Source organism: Prionailurus bengalensis, chromosome A2 (genome assembly GCF_016509475.1).
Source record: "Prionailurus bengalensis isolate Pbe53 chromosome A2, Fcat_Pben_1.1_paternal_pri, whole genome shotgun sequence".
Lineage (NCBI taxonomy): Eukaryota > Metazoa > Chordata > Mammalia > Carnivora > Felidae > Prionailurus > Prionailurus bengalensis.
Window position 1 is genome coordinate 149,998,010 of NC_057348.1, and position 25,225 is coordinate 150,023,234.

General features: G+C 39.8%; 1 protein-coding gene across 27 annotated transcripts in view; it reads left to right on the forward strand.

Moving 5' to 3' along the window:
• Positions 1–25,225, forward strand: part of CALD1 (caldesmon 1) — a 187,355-nt gene that overhangs the window by 79,733 nt on the left and 82,397 nt on the right. For 25 of the 27 annotated variants that reach the window (XM_043589602.1, XM_043589570.1, XM_043589574.1 and 22 more), the window contains one exon: positions 6,654–6,763. In XM_043589602.1, the coding sequence (XP_043445537.1) occupies positions 6,693–6,763 (71 nt within the window). In that variant the 5' untranslated portion in view covers positions 6,654–6,692. Of the gene's footprint in view, positions 1–5,688; positions 5,968–6,653; positions 6,764–25,225 lie in introns of those variants that run through there. The other 2 variants (XM_043589598.1, XM_043589573.1) reach the window with 2 other exon arrangements.

The following is a 25,225-nucleotide window of genomic DNA, read 5'->3' on the forward strand; positions in this document are numbered from 1 at the left end:
TGGTTATCTTTTCATTATTGGCCTTAAGAATGAAAATATATAGAAAATAAAATATCAATAAAATATTTAAATACTAGTTAGAACAGGGGCACCTGGTTGGTTCAGTCAGTTTAGCGTCCGACTTTAGCTCAGATTGTGATCTCGTGGTTCGTGAGTTCAAGCCTCAGGTTGGGCTGCCTGCTGACAGTGCAGAGCCTACTTCAGATCCTCTGTACCCTCCCCCCGCTCCATGTCCCTTACCCGCTCTCTCTCTCTCTCTCTCTCAAAAATAAATAAACACTAAAAAAATTAAATACTAGTTAGAACAATTGAGCTGTGGCAAGGCAGCACATTTATTCCCAAAATGAATGATAGGTGTTCAAGGAGGGAGATATCACTTCCAAGCTAGAGTCCTCAAGAAAACCATCATGAAGAAGTGAAATTTGAGTCTGACTCAATAGAGTCAGACTTCATGACTGAAGGATCCAGTCTGAACTGAAGACTCCAGAATTCATGACTGAATAGAATATGGACAATGAAAAGGATAGAGGAACTCATTCCAGATGGATGTGATGTATGAATTAAAAGTGCAGAAGTGGAAAATTCAATGACATGTTTGAGAAGCAATACAATATTTTTATCGAGGATGTCATGGGATGATGTGCTTGAAAGGAAGGTTAATGCTTTCTAAATTAGAAGACTAGAAGAGAATTAGAAGACTAGATATCATTTAGACCTAGAAAGGAGGAATCATGGACATATCATGTTTGATACATCTGTCTTTGCTGGATTGGAGAGCAGGTATGGAACCATAGTATTATATAGAGTAGGATTAAACCTTGGACATCATCTAGTCCAAGCATCTCACTTCACAGAAAGGAGTAGTCCAGGTTCCTGAGTCCAGATCACTGTTTGCCAAGGGTTTGTAGAGAAGGGCAATTGAAGCATTGAGGTTAGTGAAGATAATTTGAAGAGCAGAGGTGAGGAATCTGCTGGAATATATTACACCCAGAAATCACTCCAGTACATGTAGGATGAAGAGAAGTATCACTGAGCCACAGTAGTCACCCAGCTGAAATTAACACAAACCCTCACAGACAACACATGGCTCCTGACTTTCTCCCACAAAGCCCTGAATCTTGAGAACAAAAGACAGAAAACAGATGATAGCTGTGATTCAAAGTTGAAAATGGGTATGATACACCTGGTAGAAGTTTAAAGAAGCAAGGAAGTCTAAAATACAAATTCCAGGAGGACAGGGACCTTTTCAGTCTTGTTCATTGCTGTATCCCTAGTGTGTATAATAGAACACCACAGTAAATGCTCAGTAAATGTATATTGCGTCTTGATGGTGTAAATGTGTTTCCTGTTTTTTGTTTTTGTTTTTGTGGGGCTTCACTGAATTCATTTCACCATGATATTTATAGTGGGTAAATAATGATGACTAATCAGAAAGAATCTGCCTAATAATTGTTATGAGTGTTGAAACACTAGGGTTCCTTGAAATAAAAGAGAAAGTGTTATGTTGAGAATGAGGGTATAGTGGTCAGAAGAGGAAGGTTATGTAATAAGGAAGGTGCAATGCAAGAAAGAAATGCTAACATCACAGAAGTATGCAGTGATGGCTGTCCAGAATCTGAGCATCCTGGTATATGAATCTTACAAAGAAGTAACAATAAATTAATAGAGGCTTAATTACTATTTGCAAGGTTTAATTTAATTGGTATCTTTGAGACATGACAATTCTATCATTTAAGCCAAATGAACATACAATTGAAGAGGTATGGGTAGCTTTTTTTTTAATGCTTATTTATTTTTGAGAGAGAGAGAGAGAGACAGAATGTGGGTGGGGGAGGGGCAGAGAGAGAGGGAGACCCAGAATCTGAAGCAGGCTCCAGGCTCGGAGCTGTCAGCATAGAGCCCAACGTGGGGCTCAAACCCACAAACTGTGAGAACGTGACCTGAGCCGAAGTCGGATGCTCAAATGACTGAGCCATCTATCCAGGCACCCCAGCACGGGTAACTTTTAAGATCACTTCTTATCTCAGTTTAATTTGATCCAATGAATTCAACCAGAGATCTTGACAATAGTCTTCTCAGAACTTTCCTGGGGCACTCTTGCTTATTTCCTGAAAGGGAAAACAATTCCTAGAGATAAATAGTGGATTAGTCCAAGAATATTATAGTGCTGAAGAGCAGGCACTTTGAAATTCTGTAAAATGGGGATTTTAATAGCTACTTCACAGGTTTATTGTGTAGATAAAATAATTTAACATATTTTTAAATAGCCCAGCAGAGCTATCAAGCCACAAAAAGACAAGGAGGAAACTTAAATGCACGTTGCTGAGTGAAAGACACCAGTGTAAAAAGGCTACATACTGTATGATTTCAACTGTATGACATTCTGGAAAAGGCAAAGCTATTGTAAAAACAGTAAAAGGATCAGTGGTTGCCAAGGGTTGGGGTAGAGGTGGGAGTGAGGGAAGTGTGAAAAGATGGAGAATAGGGGTTGTTCAGGGCAGGGAAACTATTCTGCTACTATAATGGTTAATACATGATATCATGCACCTGGCAAAGCTCAGCGAGCATAACACCAAGTGTGAAACCTAATGTAATCTATGGACCGTAGCTAATAATGTATTGGTTCATCAGTTGTAACAAATGTGCCCCACGACCGCATGATGTTAATTAGGCTATATTAGTTTTCTAGGGCTGCCATAACAAAGTACCACAACCTGAGGGACTTAGAACAACAGAAACATTGTCTCACAGTTCTGGAAGCTAGAGGTCCAAAATGGAGGTGTCAGGAGGGCTTTCTCTGAGGACACTTAAAGAAGGATCTGTTTGGTCTCTCTCTCCCAGCTCTGGTAGCCTCAGGTGCTCCTTGCCCTCCACCTTCTCATGGCATTCTCCTTGTGTCTCCACATTATCTTCTCCTTGTGTATGTCTGTTCCTGTGTCCAGATTTACACTTTGTATAGGAACACCAGCCATCTTAGAATAGGGCCCTCTTTAATAGCCTCGTCTTGACTACATATACAAAGGCGCTATTTCTGAATAAGGTCACGTTCTGAGGGGTTAGGTCTTCAGTACAGTTTCTGCAGCGTGAGTACACGATTCAGTGCAAATATAGAAGACACTGGGCAGGGGTGGAGGAAAGGGAGTATCTAGGAGCTCTGTCCTTTCTGTTCCTTTTAGTCTTTAAACTTGAAACTACTCTGAGAAATAACACCCATGAATTTCAAACAGAAACAGTAAGAGAAAAATAACCCAACGCACAGTACACGTTCAATAAGTGTTAGTTACTTTTGGAAGCTGCATTAACTTATCCAGTGTCCCTGACACAATAGATTTTGTTCTTGATGCATTCCAAGACCAGTAGCAGCATTACCAGAAGATGCCAAGGACTTTCCCCACACCCATTCACTATTCAGTCTGTGCTGATTTTAAGGTAGGTAGGACTTAGCTTTCTCTGTGGCTTCTCTCTCTAATAACTGAGGGTGGATTAGAAGCTATCCGTTCATAATGCTCATATCTCCTGCCCTTAACTGGATTTCGTGGTGTCATTACCAAAAGGAAGGGCTACATGCTAACCGATTAGGAATCTGTAACGCCCACTTACTACTTAATTACACCAGCATAGATGCGCCCTGTTTTAAGAAAATCTTGTATTGGGGAGTCCATATTGAAAAGACCGATGTGTCAGTCAGTAATGATTCATCTGCCTTTGTAAAGTGCTTTCCCCCTTTATGCAGAAGTCATGTCAAAGTTCTTTCAATAGCATAGCCATGACCTCCTCCCCCCACCCCTGCACAGTTCCAAAGTTTAGATTTTTCATAAAGCTTTCAAGAATCCATCTGTCACATTCACAGGTACATGCCTCCCTTAGCCTACATTTCTTTTTCAGGCTAACCTCCATTTGGGACCCTCTAGAGCTCCGTGGTTTCTAGAATCTCTTTGCCTTGACGTTTCGTCACTACATTGGTTGAGAGTTTGTCTCCTAACCGATGTTGCTGGAAGGGATTCAGCATGGACTGGGGGAAGGGGAGGAAATGAGAGATTAGGAGCTGGGAAGATGGAAGCTGCTGCTCCCCAAAACGGGGAAACACCCCTTACGGTTCCACCCAGACATGGCTCCCCTTAATAGGACAGGGGCAGAGAAGTTCAGAGGAGCACTGTGGTACAAGAGTGTGACGACTGAGGAGGACCTCCAGCCCCATCCTGGTGGGAGACCACCTGCGGACCATTTCCAGAAACATACACACCTTCCTCCCCCCCCACAGCCTCATACACCCCCAAGAGAGAGTCATACCACACCATACGCAGACGTGCGTTCTCCTCTCCCTCAGATACACTCTCCACATGTCCACAAAACACAACCCGGAAAGGCACTTGTCTGTGTAGATGCATCGTAGAGCGACCCCCTCCCCCACGTCTAGTGCCCCAGATGCATACTCCCCAGGATCCAGATGAGTAAATAAGGGGATAGATGGACTTTTTCTGTGGTTGGGAAAGAATAAAAGGGCCCAAGTAAGTAATAAAAGGTGAGGAGTAGGTGGAGAGAATGGGTAGCAGAAAAAGAATTTGTGTGGTGAGAGAGCCAGTGAGGATGGTCAGCCAAAGCGACCGCATGCTCTCAGTCCGTTCCACTTGCCTGTGAGTGTTTGTTCCAAGACCTTTCAGGCTCTGCCCACCATGTGCCTCTCCAGCCTGCTTGGGGATATTTACATCACTGCTTATTAGCACCTCCACCAGAGGTATAGGCTAAGAAACTCAGCCCGTTGTTACTGAAAAGCAGCCAGCATTACAACTTAGCTTGGATGAGGGAGGAGCTCAGGCTTTAGAGGATGCCTTTCAAGCTACTTGGATAAATTAAGGAAAGTGAAATTGTTTACTTAGAGACAGACCCCCCTCTCCCATTTCTGTTTGCTGTTGCTGTAGTTATTTGCAAAGTGGTTCATACACAACAAAAGCCTGTATTGAAGAAAGGGACGAGAAGAGTTTACTCTCTCACTGCACCTAGCATCCGGGTAACCAAAGTTTGGTCCCACTGGCCACGGGGCCGTGCTCACCCTGCACTGTCCTCAGAACGGGAGCCCACCCCAGATGAAAGACCCCCAGATGACCTCTCAGGGGGTGTTCAGATCACTTTTTTTTTTCATTCTGATAACTGTGGAGAGATCAAGCCAGAAAATGTAGAGAAACTTGTGGTTGATGAAATAGTAAAGGAAAACTGATTCTTTTCTTCATAACTAGCAAAGTACTTAGAAAGTACTTTTGGTAAGAGTAAGATAGAAAAACACCTTAAAATTTTAAAACTCCCAATAAATACCAAAATTAGAGTTTCTAAAAGATTTATATGCAGTATAAGTAATACCCTAAGGGATAAGAAAGGGGGAAAATGCAAACATTGTATAGTTTTATTTTTGTTGGCAGAGACTTTATTTTTGTTTTTGTGTGTTTTTTTAAGGGGAAAATGCTTGAAAATAAAAGAATCTGACAATTTATTTGAGAAGGTTTCTGAACTTGGCTTCAAAATCTAAGTTTTGCTTTTTGCCCCCACAAACAGAGATGCCATTCGGTGATGGCTTTAGGCTTTGCACAGCTCCTGATTTTCCTGCACAGGGCAAACTTCTTGTCTCATAAGCACAGAAAGGGCTGGAAAATATTTTTTGTGATCTGAGTGCAGCGGAGAGTCTAGGATTGCAGAGGAAGTGGAGGCCTCCCGCTCCACACAGGAAACAATCTTCAAGCAGGCCTTAAATGCCAGATTCCAGGCCGAGTTTAACTAACCACTGACAGCTCTGTAAACAAAGCAAGGACAAAAAGAGCCCGCTTCCCCTTTTCTGGTAGTCATTTTGGGTTTGGGGGCTGCAGGGGAATTCTGGAATACTTGGCTTCATGGCACAGAAGTGCAAGGGAAGTAGGCTTCGCAGTTGAAGAGCTGGAAAGGGAAGATCTTTCTGGGATCAAAAGCATCACGGAGGAGGTAGGAAAGGATAAAATGGTTGGGTTACAAAGAGCCGGGACTTTGGAGCTCTGAAAACGGCTTGATCATATGTAACTGCTTTTAAAAATGCTGCCGACCTCTGCTTATTCATGGTATTATTGCTGTGTTTTTTTTATCATTCTGATATTAATATTCTTTCAGATTATTCAGATTATGCCTTGATGCTTATATTATTTTATTTCTTTTATCTCTCTTTTCTCTCATTCCTGCATATTCCTCTTTGAGCCACTTTTCTTTTTTTTTCACTCTTTTTCTCTGTTCCTCTCTCTTTGTTCACTTTTTCGTAACTTTCATCTGTGGCTCAGCAAGTTACAAAGAACAAAATCATTTGGTAGCTGTGAAGTGATCCCACCAATATTTCAAATCTTCAAAATCCCTCTGTCTCCTGAGGTTTGTTATTTTCATTTTTTAACTGTAATCCTGGGATCTTATTTATTTGTCTCTAATGGTTTCATGAATGAGACTGAATTCGTTTAGTGCATGAAAGGCTCAGCTTGGGAGTCAGAAATTGGTCACTGGCTACCTTGCCAGCCTTAAGGTGTTTTTCTTAAGAGTAAAGAAGAAAGGAGAGTATGAAAAAATGGTGGGGGACCAAAGGCTAAAGTGCTTCATGGGAAATGATACTTGGATTCATCTATGATCTCGATCTACCTCCTCTCTGTTAGGTCCAGATTCTCCGGTCTCCCTAGACCTGAAGCCACACCATGGATGATTTTGAACGTCGCAGAGAACTCAGGAGGCAAAAGCGGGAAGAGATGCGGCTTGAAGCAGAAAGGTAAGGTCCTAGGTTGAACACTATTTGTATTCTGTTATTAACAGTGCTGGTTTCAGGCTTCAAAGATCATCCCCCTGAAGGGCCAAATATATTGTACACTAAACCTTTTGCAAAAGTTGTGATGGAAAATTTTCCCGTTATGACTCTAAATTATGCATAAAAAAAGAACACCAACATCAAGGAAAAAAGATTCTAGAGGAATCAAACAGTCGCATTAAATCAGAGCCTTTCATAGTGGAATTTTTAAGTGACAAAAGCAATGTGTGGATAAAAGTTTAAAAAGCAGTATAATGTTGAAAGGACAGGAAAAATGACAAATGCTGACAGTTGAAACCAACAAGGAAATGGGAGCCTTAGGTCTAAAAATACAAAGGCAGGGGCGCCTGGGTGGCTCAGTCGGGTAAGCATCTGACTTCGGCCCAGGTCATGATTTCACGGTTCGTGAGTTTGAGCCCCGCGTCAGGCTCTGTGCTGACAGCTCGGAGCCTGGAGCCTGCTTCAGATTCTGTGTCTCCCTCTCTCTGACCCTCCCCCCATTCATGCTCTGTCTCTCTGTGTCTCAAAAATAAACAAACTTTTAAAAAATTTAAAAAATACAAAGGCAATAAGTCCTAGATGGATCTTGTGACCAATTTTTATTCTGATTAGAAAAGTAGCCAAGTCCAGTAATCCATGTATTAGAGGTTAATAGTTAATGGAGTTTGTTACTGTGGATATTCTGAGTCTAGTTGGAAGCTGTCATGTTGTATGTCGTGGTGACTTCAAGGGCAGGTTGGGGAAATAAAGCAATGACATAGGAAGCATGGGGCATAAATGCATATCGTAAAATTTTAGGCCTTAGAGGGAAGGACAGTGGCGTTTAATGTGGCTTACATCAGACAGAGTAGGCATTCACAGGAAGAAAAGTGTTAAATAATGTTCTTATAATTAAATCGACGTTGCCTCACACAAATTCCAATGCACAGGTGAAAAGATGGTAGTAAGGTGATCCCTTAGTGATCCTGCAGTAGAAAATGGGAAACTTAACACCTATAACAAAAGTATTTGGTGCTGTAGGCTCTGTGTATGTGTATGGAGAACCCCAAAGAAGAAGGTAAAATTACTGCTTTGGATCAGTTTGGTCAGAGAAGGCTGCCATTCATGGAATGTCTATGTCCATAAATATGACACCATGAATGGTACCTGGGCTGTGTGGGTTCAAGTCCCTGCTCTTAGCCACTAATGAGCTGTGTGGCCATGAGTAAGTGACTTCTCTCTAAGCCACAGTTGCCATATTTGTAAAGTAGGCATAATGTCTGCAGAACTTGTGTGGTTGTTGTGGAGATTATTGAACTTCATAAATGGCCTAGTTGGTACCTGACACATAGCAGACTTCCATAAATGGTAGTAGTCGTTGTTGTTTTTATTTTTTAACCATTATCATTGTCTAAGCAAGTAAGGAACAGCAATGTAGCCATATAGATAGCCAGAACTAAACATCAGTGCCAAGGAAGGGCAGTCATCATCCTGTGGTGAAATTAGTCCGAAAAAGCTCCTTGGAAGTGGTAGTCCGTGGAGGATGCCGTAATAGTGATGAAGAGTAAAAGGAGAGCCATCTTGGCGAGAAAATGACACCAGGAAAAGCAGAGAGGTGGAAATAAGAATCCTGGTATAAGAGACCTATTGATTGCTTCACGAGGAATGAGCTGGACTCACACATCTTGGGTGTTTCTATTTCCCATGCAGGGCAATAGAGACTTAACAGGGGGTGCTGTGTGTGATGAGATACGTTGGAGAGTGATCTACAGTGCACTAGAGTGTGGGAAGAGTTAGTATTGAACATATAGTAACGAGGCCCTGAATTGGGGCAGCAAATATGGAAATGAGGGCCAAATATGGGAGTCTTTATGGAGGGAAAATTAGCAGACCTTTCAGGAGAGGGAGAAACTCAAAGGCAATTCCAGAGAATTTAATTAAGTCTGTGGAGCTGGGAATCTCCCACAGTGTTCTAGATGGAGAAACTTGTTCCATTCTTGGGTGTACATGGTGGGGGGGTGCTGTTTAATTTCAGGTAGAAACCACATCCAAATGGAGATTCTCTCTAGGCATTTGGAGGTAGAAATGGTCTATCTTTTTTCAGAAAGGGAAAGAAATTATTATTAGAGACTAAGTTTGGGCTCACCCAGTATGGTAGTACCAAAGCTGAAGGTGGATGGTTGTGATAGTGTCAAGAAAGCAAGTAAGTGTAAGATCATAAAAATGTAATAGAAACCATCAGAGGAGACAAAAATGTCAAGGAAATGGGGAGAACCAGGGAGAGTATCCGTGTGGAGTGGACATCACAACCTTCTAGGCAGTGTCCAGGCCCAGTAGGACGTACCTCTTACTCTTTCTAGTGATGTGTTATATGGCCTCAGATTCAACTGCAAGTTGATGAGATATCTTTACATGACAAATATTTATTAAGCACCAACCAAATTTCAGTGTCTGTGCTAGGGACAGAACAAGCAATGGTGAGATACAAATAGCCATGGCTTCTGCCTTTATGTCCCTCACGTCATGCTAGGAAACCAAAGTATAGCAAGGTCAAAACACAGACCAGGCTCAGAGTATGGGGCTAGAAGGACTCAGGAAAGAGAACAGGAAATTGAGCATCAGGCTAAATCAGTACCTTCAGTGTCTTTGCTTTCCAGGTGAACAGGAAGATGGGGAATCAATGTGAAGGGAGCAGTAGTACTGTATTGCTGTGGCTAGAGCCATACTGTAATTACAGTGAATAAACTCTTTCTTTAGAACCAGAATTTTGCTTAAGAACTTTCCACACACCTCCATGGTTTATTCCTTCCACTTTTCTGTTTTGTGTGGAAGAACATGTCTTCCTTTAAAGTCAATCACAAAAGGAATGTACTCAGTGAAGCTTAGTTAGGTACCCTTAATACTCTACAATAAATTTACACGAATTTATCCTACTCTTTTAAATTTACATTTCTCTCTGTTAATTCTTTTAGAATACTATGTTTCATCTAATTCCCTTTCTTTCTTCCTTTCAATTTTTTTTTTTTGAAAGGAGTATTTAAGGACCTCCTTACATTCGGACTGTTACCTTTTCACGTTTCAAGATGAACCTTCTAGTTCTGTTATTCTGGGGCGTGTTAAGTAAGTCCGTGTTCACTCTTTCGGAGTTTGTAAAATCTGATCATTTATGGGAAAGGGAAGGTCAGGTTTTATGGTCCAGCCAACTTTGATGGTAAAGTTCAGGGTGTGTACAGGAAACAGATGGCCAGAACCAGAAATCAAGGGCCATCTAAAATCATGGTTTGATCTGAAGATAAAGGATGTAGAAGAGCCTGAGCAAATCCCTCTTCCTTTATCTTTAGACCTTGGCTTCCTCATCTGCAGCTGGAGTCAGTGTTTTCTCTGGGGACTTGGTGGTCATTTTTACTTTCCTTTGCCTTTGGTTTGTCTAACTTTTTAATAATAATCATATATTTACATAAAACAATAAGGCACTTTCCATTTTGGAAAATGTGACTCTATGGCCCTGGCCATAATACCCGGGGCCAGACTGGAGAAGACCTAACTTTCCTTTGGATTCAGGGAACTAAAAGAAAGAACTCAACCCAAATCAGGAGTGCCAGTGAAGTCAGTTAGCAAGAATTGAGTGGCCCCAAGGCTCAGAGCTGCAGATTCATTCATTCACACCTTCAACAAATTTTAATTGGGCATCTACTCTGTTCCAAGCCCTATTTTGGGCCCTGAGGATAGACCAACAGAATGACAGAATTGGGAAGAGTATGTCTACTGCTTTTCAACCTGTACAAAACCAAGTGATGATCAAGAAACTACGTATTTATATCCTCAAGTATAATTTGTACCCTGATATTCATTGATACTTACTAAAGATGGCTTATGCGCTTTGTATGCTATACCCCTGCAGCCCATGTGGGAGAAGGGACAACAGAGACAAGAGAAAGTTTTGTTGATTTCCACTTCTTACACACAGAGGCTTTCCAAATAAAATACCCTGTTATTTCAGTTAGTTGTTATTGAGCTTGACTAGCAGGTGCAGTTCTACTTTGCAATGACAAATAATTTAAAACTCGCATTCTCACCAGATGTTACAACCACAAATTAAAACAAGCCAGATTCTTCTACATTTCATTCGTCAGAATACATTTAAAAGATTATTTAAAAAGCTAACCCTTGTGCCATGCTGGCTTTCAAGGGTTTGGGCTGGCGTATACTCATTGTATCACAGCTGCTCTGAGAACATCATACACCTCCTTCATTCTGCGGGTTCTAATCTCGTCCATTTCAAGTCATCTGGCTTCCCATAACCTAGACTGTGAACCTAGTTAATCAAAAACCTCCTTCCCTTCTTCTCCTGCCCTTAACCTGTGCATTTTTTTTGTTATTCACCTTGCCCATGTCCTCCATTTGGCTGCCACTCTAGACTCCTTAAGATGAGGTCTTTAGATTTGGTAAAAGGAGGCACTTCATTTGGTCATCAAAAAAAATGTATTGACTATCGATAAAGTGCAAGATACTATACTGAATCATAGGGATGAGTGGTCACCAGTCTAGGCAGTGCCCCAACAGTCACAAAGCTCACATCCTAGGTGGATTAGTAACTTTAAAGCAATCTTGACCAAAAAGGAGAGGAAATAATTTCAATAGAATAAATTAAGCAAGTAACCATTGAAAACTCTAAATGCATTGTTTCTAAGTGTAAGATACTATTTGTTTTGAACAAATAATTAGTTTTGCTCTTTATTATTCTTCACCTGTATTATGAGAATAAAATATTAATGGGTATATTCTGTTCCCTTTCTTTATCTGTCTTTTATTTCACTACCTCTCTGCCTTTATCTATTTCTCAGTGCTTTGTAATGCATTTTCCCCTGGTCTATATGTATCTTTATTAACACTTGATTCCTTTGCCTCCATTTCTCCTCCCATCTGTGTACTAATCCATCTCACACTGGATTATTTATGCAGGTGCTTTTGTATCATCAGGGAATACATACATTTCAAGGGAGAAAATGTAGGGGAAGAGGAAATATTTTCAAAGGGGTCAAATCCAGCTCTCTTCCTATTCAAGTAGAAAGTAGAAGTGGAAAAGAATGCTAAGTCTTTTGTATGTATCTGGCAAAGATGGACTGATCACAGCACCAGCAGTAGGGGTGTCTGTCTGAATAGAACATGTGTATTGTACATGCATGAAGAAGCATGTGTCAGCAGTGAGAGACAGTAGAGCTAAGCAGTCAAGGGTGTGGGCTGTGCTGTCAGATCCCAGGTCTGCCACTTATTAGCTACATGACCTCACAGATTATTCGATATTTCTAACCTTGTTTTCTCCTCTATTAAATGCGGGAAATAGTAATATTCACCTCACAGGGTTTTTATGGGGAAACAAAGGGATAATACATGAAAACATTAACATAGTACTAATCATCTGGTGTTTATTATATAATCATTTATTGAATTATTTCGTTTATTGAATAACACTCAATAGATGAAAATAATAATTTTATTATTTAATTTTAATAAACATCACTATATAGTTTTCTAATTCGATTCTTTATAACACACAAAGAAATGAAGACATACTTTACATTTACCATAAAGCAAAATAAAAAATATGAAGATTTTCTTTCCATACTTCTGAGGCTACAAGAACCTTAGGCAAGATAAAGGGCAGGAATGTTACTTAGTGAAGAGTTTTGAGTGAATGTGATTGGTAACAAAGTCTGAGGAAAGACTGTGCTGTCTCAGCCAGAAGAATCAACACTGATTCAGGTTGAGCTCTTCTTTTACATGTGGCCAAAAGGATTTTGAGCTTGGGTGTATCTGCTAAGAAACCTGCGGTGATGTTCTCTCCATGAGATCTCCAGTCAGACACGCTTCCCAGTGCTGGGCTCGTTCTCACAACAAGCTGCTCCCCCACTTTTCAAGACATGAACTCATTACATTCCTGGCTCATGCTTTCCACATCCGACGTGAGCTTCTCTTTCAGATCAGAAGAAAAGCCCTTATTGTGGAGTGGCGTTATCAGATTCAGAGGCTCATAGACATAAATAAAAGGAATGAAAACACTCCTGCTGTTGTCATCGTTCATACATTTTTATGAGCCTCTGAAATATACTGATGATTAGACATTTGAAAGTAAATATTTTCACTACAGTAGAAAAACAAACAATTTTTAGAAATCCACCGAGTCTAAGTAGCTCCCTCCCAGAACTCTGTCACTAAAACATTTCTATGGGAGTTAACAGTGTGGCCAATCAATGGTTGTACAACATACATACACAAAGACACTTTTATTTACAACGCGTGGCATTGTGGCCTTGAAATTTTAAATCAAATCTTTCAAATGTAATTTTTTGTTATTCTGTAATCGGAAAATTTTTCCTCATTAGGAAGTTAAGTAAAATATTCCTTTCAAAATGTCTAAATTATTAGAGTAGCTAAATTTGCTCAAAACTATCACTCAGAAAATCTCAGTTCTCTCAGAAAATCTATCACTCCAAGGAGCAAAACAAGTGTTAGGACCTGTATCTACATTTCTCCTTTAAGTTAAAAGGCTTTTTTCAAGTAATTTGTTTGGAAGAGATTTTAAACTACTTCTGTAAGGTTTTTGTATTTAACTTGATATGGTTTGAGATCAGCCCATCTGGAATGTAGAACCTGGACAAAATAAGATAGATATTTTTCACCTAAGAGATCTTTCCTTACTTATTTGTGTCCAGCAACATGAAGAATCAAAATATATATGCATATTCATATCGTCCCTCTCTTGTTCTCTCATTCTAAATAGACATGATTTATTCCTCTATTAAGTTGTAAGTGATTAAATTATAAAAGGCATCCTGGGACCAGTTTCCACTAACCAAACAGTTCTTCTGCTGCTAAAAGTATCCCACTTTAAGGTGGCCCGTGGAGCATCAAGAGTCTAGGATCTACCCAACATGACAGTCATTCAATAGAAATTGAAAATCTAGGAGCACCTGGGTGGCTTAGTTGGTTAAGTGTCCAACTCTTGATTTTGGTTCATGAGTTCAAGCCCCGTGTCAGGCTCTTCACTGACAGTGCAAAGTCTGCTTGGGATTCTCTCTCTCTCTCTCTCTCTCTCTCTCCTTCTCTCTCTCTCTCTGCCCCTCCCTTGCTCACATGTTCTCTCCCTCTCTCAAAAATAAATAAATAAAATAAAAACTTTAAAAATCACCTACTGTAGCCACGTGGTTAATTTTCCAAATCATCAATTATGTCTTTTATTTAAGACATTACATATGTAAAACATAACTCAGAATTTTACCTGAAGGGTTCAGTTCAGCAAAAATAGTTCTCAAGTGGGAAAGAGTACCAGCCAAATTTCTCATCTAGTGTTAGAAAGAAGGAACCATCATTTGTTTAGCATCAACCAAGGGCCAGATTAGGTGGTATACTTCATAGACCTTATGTAATTTAATTATCAAAACAACGCTGTGTCCTTATTTAGTCTGTTCAGGCTGCTATACCAGAATACCATAGATTGGGTGGCTTTTAAACAACAGGAGCATTTCTAGAGGCTGGGAAGTCCAAGATCAAGGTGCCATCAGAATCCATACCTGTGAGGTTCTGCTTCCTGGTTCATTGACAACTGCCTTCTTGCTGTGTCCTAACATGGTGGGAGGGGCAGCTGTGTTCTCTGGAGTCTCTTTTATAAAGGGCACTTATCCCATTCATCAGGGTGCCATCCTCATGACCTAATCACCTCTGCAAATCCACAACTCCAAATACCATCACAATGGGTGTTAGGTTGCAACATCTGAGTGCAGAGGAGGGCAGCAAACATTCAGTCTATAGCAGACCTGGATATTGTTACCCCTGTTTTATAGCTGAGGAATCTATAGGACTGAAAGGTTAAGTAACATATCCAACTTCACATAGCTAGGGAGTGCAGTCCAGTTCTGCCTGCCCCAAATCTCAAAACCTTTCTATTGCAACAGATTGATCAATGGAATTTTTCATGTTTCAACTGGTTGTCTTGGCTAAAATTCCATCATCTCCACAATGCCAAAATAACTCCCTAAGATGGGGAAAAATCATTCAAAGAAACAGACTGAATAAGGCTATTGGGCCTAATTGGACTGTTCTTTATGCTTATTCAGGTAAATTGCTTACATGTGTAGACAGAGTCATTGTTTTGTTTGCCTTCTAAAACTCTCCTGTGTTATTCCCATTTCACAGAAAAATAGAAACAGAGAAGATCAAGTTTTCCCCCGCAAGCCAAAAAAGGATGTTGGCATAACTGCTCTTGACTTTTCTTTGGATTTTTCTCAATAAGACTATATTCACCATTAGGACAGGGACTTAGTCACATCATCACTCATAAAAGCTTACGGCTGTCACTGACCTTATAGATAATCTTCTTCAGTGGAATGTTACTTTTTCACTTTTGGACCACACACTACTTTGAGTCTCTGATGAAAGCTATAGACCCTCCTCCAAGAAAAATGCACATATGCACCCTCAAAACTTGGCGCTATTTTCAGTGGCGTCATGAACCTCCATCCACAGACCTCTGGGGGGCCCATGAAACTTGGGCCAAGAATCCCTCATCTAATGAATTTTAAAAGCTTCATTTTACATATGAAGAAACTTAAGTCTTGGGATGCTGACCTCCTCAAGATCACCCAGCTAAGCTGAGGTAGAGCCTTCTTGCACTGTGTATTTATTCATCTCCCTGAATAAATGGAGCTGTCAGTAACAAATGTCCCAGCTATTGATTAGGACAATTGAGATTACTTCTGGGGAAATATATATACTAGAATGTATTGCACGTAGAGTGTGTTTTTTTTTTATTTGAAAACAATTTATTGGTAATATTTCTAAAGGAGATTATTTCAGATTACTTCATGGGAAGTAAAAGGAAAAGCAAAGAAAGATAAGTGGATAGGCAGAATGAAAATGATTAATTGTTAGGAACTGGGAATCCAATTTTGCCAAGTCAAGAAGGAAAAAAAAAAAACTGGTGATTTTGCAAATAGAGCCCTATCTGCCATCAATTTTCAAAGTCTTTTATTTGGCATATGTTATCTTGGGAGCATTTCTTTAAACAAAGCTTAATTATGATACTAAGTTATTATGTAGGACTTCTTTATCCTTACTGGTTTCATTTAGCAGTGCAAACTCATCAAAGGATTTTTCTCACTAAGTATGTGAAAGAACTGATTTGATTCCTTAAAGATTTTGTGTTTCATCTTTATCACTACTATTTGTTGAGAGGATAGGACACACTGGAGGGGGACACAGATATAATGCCTTTCAGAGTGCAGGATCCTTCAGACTTGAGTTTGAATCCCAGCAGGGTTACCAAGGATAGCCCTTAGCCTCTCTAAGCCCATTTTCTCATCAGGAAAATGGCCATCATAAAAGCTCACAAGGTTTCATGTAGATTAGAAAGCACTAGATGGATAGATGACAGATAGATAGATGATATGTAGGTAGGTAGGTAGGTAGGTAGGTAGAAAGGAAAGAAGGAAGGAAAGGAAAGGAAAGGAAAGGAAGAAGGAAGGAAGGAAGGAAGGAAGGAAGGAAGGAAGGGGGAAGGGGGAATGGAAGAAAGAAATGAAATGAATATTTGACTAGTGCTCAGTAAATAATACTTGTTGTTACTGTATTTTTGGCTGGCTAAAAGACATGGTAAGGAAGAAGCTATCAGGAAAGCCCTTTCCGGGTCAGGTCCCCAAGAATCACTGAATATATGCACAGCCCCCATGTCTTCAGACAGTTTGGTCTAATCTCGACTATTTCAAATCTGTTTTAGCAGCCTGCCTTGACAGTGATAGGAGAAGTATGGATATGATGTCTCCATGCTGAAAAGGAAATCTGCCTTCTTATTTCTAAGAGTCATTTTCCCTACTGGTCTTTATCTCAATAAGTTATATATCTAATATTCAATTAATCATATATTTTACATAGTTTTATTTTGCCTTGGGGAATTATCATTTCTTTTTTTCGTATTACATAATTATGGTTTCTGTACCACTAACGCAGTAATCAAAAGCCTCTCAACCGTATATATACTGTACCAATAATATAAAGAAATTGGGTACTCATTTTTCACAAAATAATTTTTAATCATTTTATTCTAAATTCATGATTTTTATTATGAAATAGCTGATACATGCAAAATGATACTATTAAGGCATACAGAAGTTGTAAATCATCGTAATGCATATATCATAAAGTTATCATTGAGCTTTAAGATCTAGAAAATTTCCAATACCATTGAAACTTTAAACTGACCTCTCCAATCCCACCCCCTTGCCTCTCCAACAGAAGTAACTAGTATCCTGAGTAATTCATTTATTTTTAAATAAAATTCTAAATAAGATAACATGAATTAGGTGATAGTTTTTCCAGACCTGTGATCCAGGGAATTCTAAAGATTCTCTCCAAACTCTGTTGAAAATGTTAATGAGAGGCCATTATTGCCTGAGAGGGCCTTTCTAAACACACAGGTCCGAAGGAGTCCTTCTGCTGTCTAAGGCTGGGAACCTTGGAGGGGAATTACAAACCAATAATTCTCTACAAACAAAAAATTTTCATCAAAATCAAATAAAAATGTAACAAAGGCCATCAAATATGTATGTTGAATCTATAGATTCTGCCCATTGGTTTTTCTCACTGACCAGCCAGATGTAAGAGATCTGCATTTGTAGCCTTCATTTGGCCAGGTGGAGTGATAGACAGGAATCCTTACAGACTATTCCTAATTCTTAGTCAAGGGAAATCTATTGCTTTGAAGTCTGCAAGGGAAGTTCTTGACCTTTATTATCCCCAAAGTCCTTAGCAGTATTATAAGAAAGTACCAGTGCAATGGAAACATGAGCATGTTGGAATGATGTCGTAGTGGCTGTTAAGTGGATTCTCATTCATCATGAATGACGTTAAAGAGGAATAATGAGCATGTTTTGTAAATAGAATCAGTTCTTTTCACTAGTGTGCTACCTAGTAAGCAGTGTTCATCAGCAGTTTTGTAAGAATGTAATTTTTTAAGAACTTTGGAAACATTCACTTACTTTTAAAAGCTTAATTTGCTAATTATAAATCATCTTTATGTATACAATTGTTAAACAAGTTTCTGATGTTTTCTTAGCCTGGCAGAAGTGGCCAGTTTTGAACATACTTTCAAAACTAAATTTCTTTTAAAATATCCCATAATTTGGGGCCCCTGGGTGGCTCAGTCGGTTGGGCTTCCGACTTCGGCTTGGGTCATGATCTCATGGTCCGTGGGTTCGAGCCCCGCGTCGGGCTCTGTGCTGACAGCTCGGAGCCTGGAGCCTGTTTCGGATTCTGTGTCTCCCTCTCTCTGACCCTCCCCCATTCATGCTCTGTCTCTCTCTCTGTCTCAAAAATAAATAAACGTTAAAAAAAAAATTTTTTTTAAATATCCCATAATTTGTATTGGCCTCTCTTCCAGTTAGTCTAGATTGGTGAGATCTGACATTGCATTTGAGACTAGTACCAATTGACCAAGTTACAATGTGAGAGTTTATTTTCCATTTTAATAACTCCCTACATCTCATACAGTTCCTTTGCTGGAATAAAAATCTTGGTAAAGTACACATCAACCACTATAAATAGCAGCCATAAGCCTGTACATTCAGGAGAGTCTCCAGAGAGTGTATTTTAAACTGCACATTGTTTAGAATAGGAAATTCTTCCAATGTTCATATTTTCCATTGTGGGTGACATGGACTATCCCATATCACATCTTCACTAGCTTCCATTTTCCTGTACCATTTAGGAATCCAGCTGATAAGTTGCCAGAAGATTACTCAATATGTGCTTTTTATTTGCCTAAGGCTAACCTGGGTCTTATTGTCCGGTGGGAATTTTGCATAACGAGGGGCTCTGCAAATGTAAGCTTGATAACTCTCTGCACCGGCACCGGCAACTAGATAATGAAAGGGTCCTTTCTTTCTGCCTAGTCCCTGGACTCTACCTACTCAGAATAACAGCAGTCACCCATTTTTTATTCCCACGGAAAACCTTGCACTGTTGGCAGGTCTTTCTGGGGAACTCAAGAGACTAGCAGGGAAAATAAATGGGCAGGAAGTGAATAGACGAGCGAGCAGGATGAGATGATGGGTTATTGTGCTGGTTCAAAGACATGAAGCCTCAGCAGGTACGATTACACTGCATCTTCCCCAAGGCACTGTTGGCAACTCTAGTAGATGTAGACCTCTGCCCACTCCTTCCTTGAACAATCCTTCTGTTTCTCTAATCAACTGTTGTGTAAATCTTGATTTTTCAGTGGGGCCCATTTGAGGGACCTAATATTCACCCACCATTTCTTCTCCCTTGATGAACAAGATGAGAAACTACCGTTGAGGAGCCTTGGTATATAGCAAGAGTTGATATCTGATGCCCTTCCTTCCTGCTACTCCCCTCTTAAGAGCCTATAACTCTTCCTACCCAACCATGAAAGCCAAAAATCTGTCTGTTTTCTGAGCCAGCATCCTCAGAGTATATCCTGGCTACCCAGGGAGTATCATTGCTACAGAAGTTCCGTGGGTTACAAACTGAACAGAATGAAATTTTGTAAAACTCGGGACTGAGGCAGGATGGAAATTCCTAATGCTTTCATCTCTAAGTGCATCACATCACAGGAACATGATTATAAGTTCTGTCTCATTGTGGCATTTGTCAGAGCTGTGATAGAGCTGAACCAAGGCTCGGGGGGCGGTGGCGGGGGGGGGGGGGAGTGTCCCCTGCAGAAAGGAGCTGGTTTTCCATGAGAATTCTGCCTGAGTGCAGAAGTACTGCTAAGAGACATATTCTGGTATCCCATTGGGTTATATGGTCAGAAATTAAGACTCTCTCTCCTACATTCTCTGAAAAGAGTTTGAAAATCTAAATCATTGAACCCAGACTTGCTAACATTTCCAGGAGCCCACAGTCCGTGGCTAGGTCAAATCTGAAACTATGTCATTTATTACAATTCTGGTGGTTTTTCTTCTGCATTTTGCTGTGCCCAGCCCATATAACTGCCTCTGACTACAAAAATACCTTTTAGATCAAGGATAAAAGAGGACACACTGGATAAAAGTTGAACAGATCTGGACCTCCTCATCTGTCAAATAGAACTAACACTCCTCAGGGTGGCTGAGAAAATTAAATGAGATATTATCAGATACCACGTGTGAAGAAAGGGTGATTCACATGACATGTTTATTATGTAGTGGTGCCTGCATGATTAATTAAGTCAATTCACTTCTGTTTTACTTTATGTGGGGTTGCAAGTTTCATGCTGGTCACACACTGGGTTCCAAAGGAATTTTCATACTCCGTACACAGCTATCTTACGTGATCTGACAGGCCCTCAGGCGTTCTAGGCTTCCAAAAATCAGGCACAGAGAAAATGCTGTAAAAGGTTACCTGTCACTTTCCCTAGAGCCTTTCCCCCTTGGAGACGGCTTATGGCCTCAACTGCAGTTTAGAAAAAAAAAAAAAAAAGCAAAGCCATTTTATCTTCCTTTCCCTGAGTATGTGAATTAAGGAGACAATTCCAAAGATTTAAAATGATGGCTTTATCCCAATCAAAATAAAACCGTGCTGTCAGTCACTTACTTGTGTGGTTTTGCATGTAAGTCAGAAAAGATCTTCAGACTCAGCGGGATTCTGTCGTCTTCCACACCAGTATCCTCTCCCCAACCTCTCGTAACTGGTGAACTCTTACGCAGCTAGAAGGCCCAGCTCAACTCTCCTCCTCTGGAAGACATCTTCCAAGAGGCCCCTGTCAAAGTGACCTCCCACCTTGACTTTCCCATGGCTCTTTCAATGTATGTGAATTATTATATTATTATTCATATTAATTAGTTGTATTAATTATTACTATATTATGTGCTATTTTGTATTACTATTTGTATTAATTATTACCATTTTATGTTACTATTTTATTTTATTTGTTCATGTATCTGTTTAACCCACCAAATTAAGAGCAACTCTAGATTAAAAACTACACCTTACCTACTTTTATTTCCCCAAAGACCAGTACACAATGTTGAATAAACGAATAATGAATAAACAGCTACTTCAATTCATATGTATGTACCAAGGTAGATTTTGCTCAGTTCGCTAAAATATTTACAGGGAGGCGGAAATGTTAGTGACCTTCATGGTGTTCTCCAAATACTGACACCACCCATATCTTCCTTGGGCCTCCCTCACTACCTTGCTGAGCCCCTGGACTTTTGACTCCCTATCTTTTTCCCTAGAGATACAAAAAAAAAAACAAAAAACAAAAAACAGAAAACAAAAAACTCATGTATTTCTCTAGTTATTAAGGATACTTGTACTTCTGCCTCCTATAATTTTGATCATTATGCTTAAGTTGTATCATGGAGCCAAATGACAATATGCTAAGCATCAAGTCCCTTTAGTTGGAGTGTTTAATGTTCAAACTCCTAATAATGCTTGCAACTAACATTTGCATTGTAAGACCTGGTAATTATCAAATTACCGGGTTTATACCAAACCCTAAAGAGTGCAGCAGTGAGCAAACTATATGATCAAAAACTTCTCTTATGAAAGACCAAGTCTGTTGTCCAGAGGAGTGAACTTCGTCAGTTAATCCGGGAGGATAGGCAGAAGCAGGTGAGGGGTAGAGCCAACCTCAGGCTAGCGTTTGTCAACACTCCTTTTGAAATAAAGAGTGTTTAACATGCAAGGTGAGTCTCAAGTTTAGAGTCTAAATAACGGATTGTTTTCTAGTATTGGGAGGTAGTGATGAACCAAGAAAAAAAGAAGAAGACATATATTAGAATCCATTTAACCAAGATACGTGGGGTTAGTTTTATTTTCAGTGAAGTGGGGCCTTTTTTACGTTTTTATAAATACATACACCTTAAAAAGTATGATTTTAGAAGGAGGAGGAGGAGGACTTATAAATAACCATTAGTAAAAACTCTAGATTAAGATTCAGATTAATTCAGTAAACATTGACTATGATACAACACATTCTACAGTAGGCATCAAGTTTCTTGATTATGAAAGTAGGCCCTTTGGTTAATTCATTCACATAAAATTTGTAATTAATAAAATCAATGAACTGGAATACCAGAAGTACTGGAAGTACTGTAGAATAGCCTCAAAATTGTAACTTTTAATTTTTTTAATGTTTATTTATATTAGAGAGAGAGAGACAGAGACAGAGTGCGAGCTGGGGAGGGGCAGAGAGAGAGGGAGACACAGAATCCAAAGCTGGCTCCAGGCTCTGAGCTGTCAGCATAGAGCCTGACAGGGGGCTCCAACTCATGAACCATGAGATCATGACCTGAGCCAAAGTCGGACGCTTAACCGACTGAGCCACCCACGGACCCCATGTATCTTTTAATTTTTAATTTAATTTCTAATTCTTACATCCACTGAGAAAGAGTCAGAAGGCAAGTTGGTTTAAAGTTATCCTAAAAAGACACTGAATTCTAAAATACCTCGGAGAATCTCAGATTACATCAGCACTCTACCCTCCAATGTGTTTTAGAAAGCTGGATGCAGGGGCGCCTGAGTGGCTCAGTCAGTTAAGTGTCCCTTGATTTCAGCTCAGGTCATGATTTCACAGGTTTGTGAGATCGAGTCCTGCATCAGGCTCTGCACTGACAGCACGGAGCCTGCTTGGGATCCTCTCTCTCCCTCTCTCTCTGTCCCTCCTCCACTCATGAATATGAGTGTACACACACTCCCTCTCAAAATAAATAAATGAAACATTTTTAAAAAGCTGGATGCATATTCCAGATCATTGGATCTCAAATTTAAAACATTCACTATTTTTTCTATAACAGTATTATCTATTTTCTTTGTTGTCTTCATGAGGTCTTAAGATTAAAAAGCTTTCCAGATGGATCTTGGCTTTTAAATGAGAAAAATGGATATGATTTTTTTTTAATTAAAGGTTTTCACTGAAACACTTGCCTGCTTCTAGTCTATAAATTAATGAATTAAAAAAAAAGAGCTCTATTTGCTTTTCCTGCCTTGATCCTAATGATAGCTTGATTTCATTTTTTCAGTAACTTCAAAGCAAAGTAACATGTTAAAGCTGAAAAGCTTGCACTTAGTCTATTTCTAATCTCCTGTGTCAAGCTGCCACCATAAAGGCATCTAAAAATTCTACAAAAGAACATTTATAATAAATTCAATGAATTCAACACGCATAAGTGTTTAATTACGTTAGGTCTCCCAGGTGCAAGCAAGTGTAGCAACTGTAATCTATTGTCTTGGTCATTCGGGGCTGCTCTAACAGAACACCATAGACCGGATGGCTTAAACCAACAAACATTCATTTCTTGCAGTTCTGGAGGCTGGGAAGTCCAAATACCAAGGTGCTGGCAGATCCAGTATCTAGTGAGGGCCCGCTTCCTAATTTGCAGTTGGCCATTTTCTTGTTGTATCCTCACTTATTGAAGAGAGAGATAGAAAAAGCAATCTCTCTTGTGTCTCTTCTTATAAAGGCACTAATCCCAATCATGAAGACTTTACCTCCATGACCTTCAATTGCCTCCCCAAAGCCCCACCTCCTAATACCATCACATTGGGGGTTAGGATTTCAACAAATGAATTTTTCAGGGACACGAATATTCACTCCAACTCATCTATGTATCCAAATGAGGACTTTGAACCTCAGGGTTCATTCAGTCTTGTGACATGAAAAGCATTCTCTCCACTGAGGGAGGTGTTTCTCAGGTCCTCCCTTGGCTTGGGTAAAGTACTCCTCATGACGATTTCACCTCCCTTTGCTCTGACTTCGTTACCCATGAAGCAGTCTCTGGTGACTGGGAGGCTTCCTGACATCATGGCTTGGGGAATGGTGGGAATTTGAGAGCTCTCCAGGCACTGAAGAGGGAGGTCATCCGTTCTCTTAATTAACTGGCATTAATTAGCATTCTGATGTCCATGTGAGTGTCTTGTGAGTCTGGAAACCCTCAGTCTTCCTGAGACCTGTCAACTTGAAGAACTCCCAAAACCCAGTTGCTGGTGCAGCAAAGTTTCTAGATCCTGTACTGCACTGAATATCTCAAAAAAAAAGACCACTCTGGAGAAGCCTCTAGGAGGACCAGCCCACAGGACTTATTGATGTAGCATCTCTATTCCATTGTTGTCCCTCTCTAACCCAGAGAGAGAAAAGCAAGCACTTGTTGAGTATCTGCTGTATGTTTGAGGCTGTATCAGGTGCCAGCAAGGTATTATGAAATATCCCTGCCCACAAAAAGATTATAATTTATTTGGTGAGAAAAGATCCCTGCCCACAAAATATTATTCGGTGAACAGTGAATAAATAAGCCTCTGTGTGTACATCCATCTATTTCTATCTATAGATCGGTATCATAATCATGTACTGGTTCGTGTGATCTGTTAATTACAAAATAGGACAGTACCTAACAAAGTGTTCTTCATATAATGTACACAGTAAACACTATACCCAAAGTATCCAAAACACATGATGAACTATTTCTCTAGCAATAAGAACAAGTACATGCTTTACTCCAGGCCTAAACCACCACCCCCCGCCCCCGCAAAAAAATCTGGATTTGATTCCAGCTGTAAAAGCCACGTGTAAATTTAATATCCAGATGCAGAAAGTGGACACCAGCAAATAAATTTATGGTTGTGGAAATATTTGGATACTTTGAACGAGAGTGATACACACAGAATTATGTGGCTTATGAACTAACATGCTTCCTTTGAAGATTTGACCTTTTCTCTTAAACTAGAATCCTTAGAGTCCTCATGATAGTTTCTTAATTTCCTTCCAGTTCAGTTGTATCGATGGACAACAAATTCTGCATTCTAAAGCATATCACTATGGCCTAGATTCAATTTCCTTTGGGTAGAAATCATATCCTTCCTGTACATACTTCTTTCCTAGAATTATAGGGGTATATGTAACTATTTTCACTGAGACCAGAACCAGGGTTTTATAGACGTGTACCAGCAACCATTCAGTCAAGCAATTGTTGTTAGAACCGTATTTCCAAGCACTATTTCATTGTTTTTAAAGATGTGTTTCAACTTAACAGAAACCCATGGGGGAGGGGAAGGGAAAAAAAAAAAAAAAGGTTAGAGTGGGAGAGAGCCAAAACATAAGAGACTCTTAAAAACTGAGAACAAACTGAGGGTTGATGGGGTTGGGAGGGAGGGGAGGGTGGGTGATGGGTATTGAGGAGGGCACCTTTTGGGATGAGCACTGGGTGTTGTATGGAAACCAATTTGACAATAAATTTCATATATTGGGGAAAAAATAAAATAAAGATGTGTTTCAAGCTGGAGGGCAGAGGGGGAGTTGGAGGCATGATCCCCTTAAGATAGAAACTTTTCTCTCCAGGAAAAAAGAATAGTCTAGCTGGTTAAAAAACCCAGACTTTAAAAAAAAAAAAAAAGAAAAAAAAAAAGAAAAGAGCTTAGAGAGCAGATCTAAATAATTGTTGCAAAAGAGTTTAA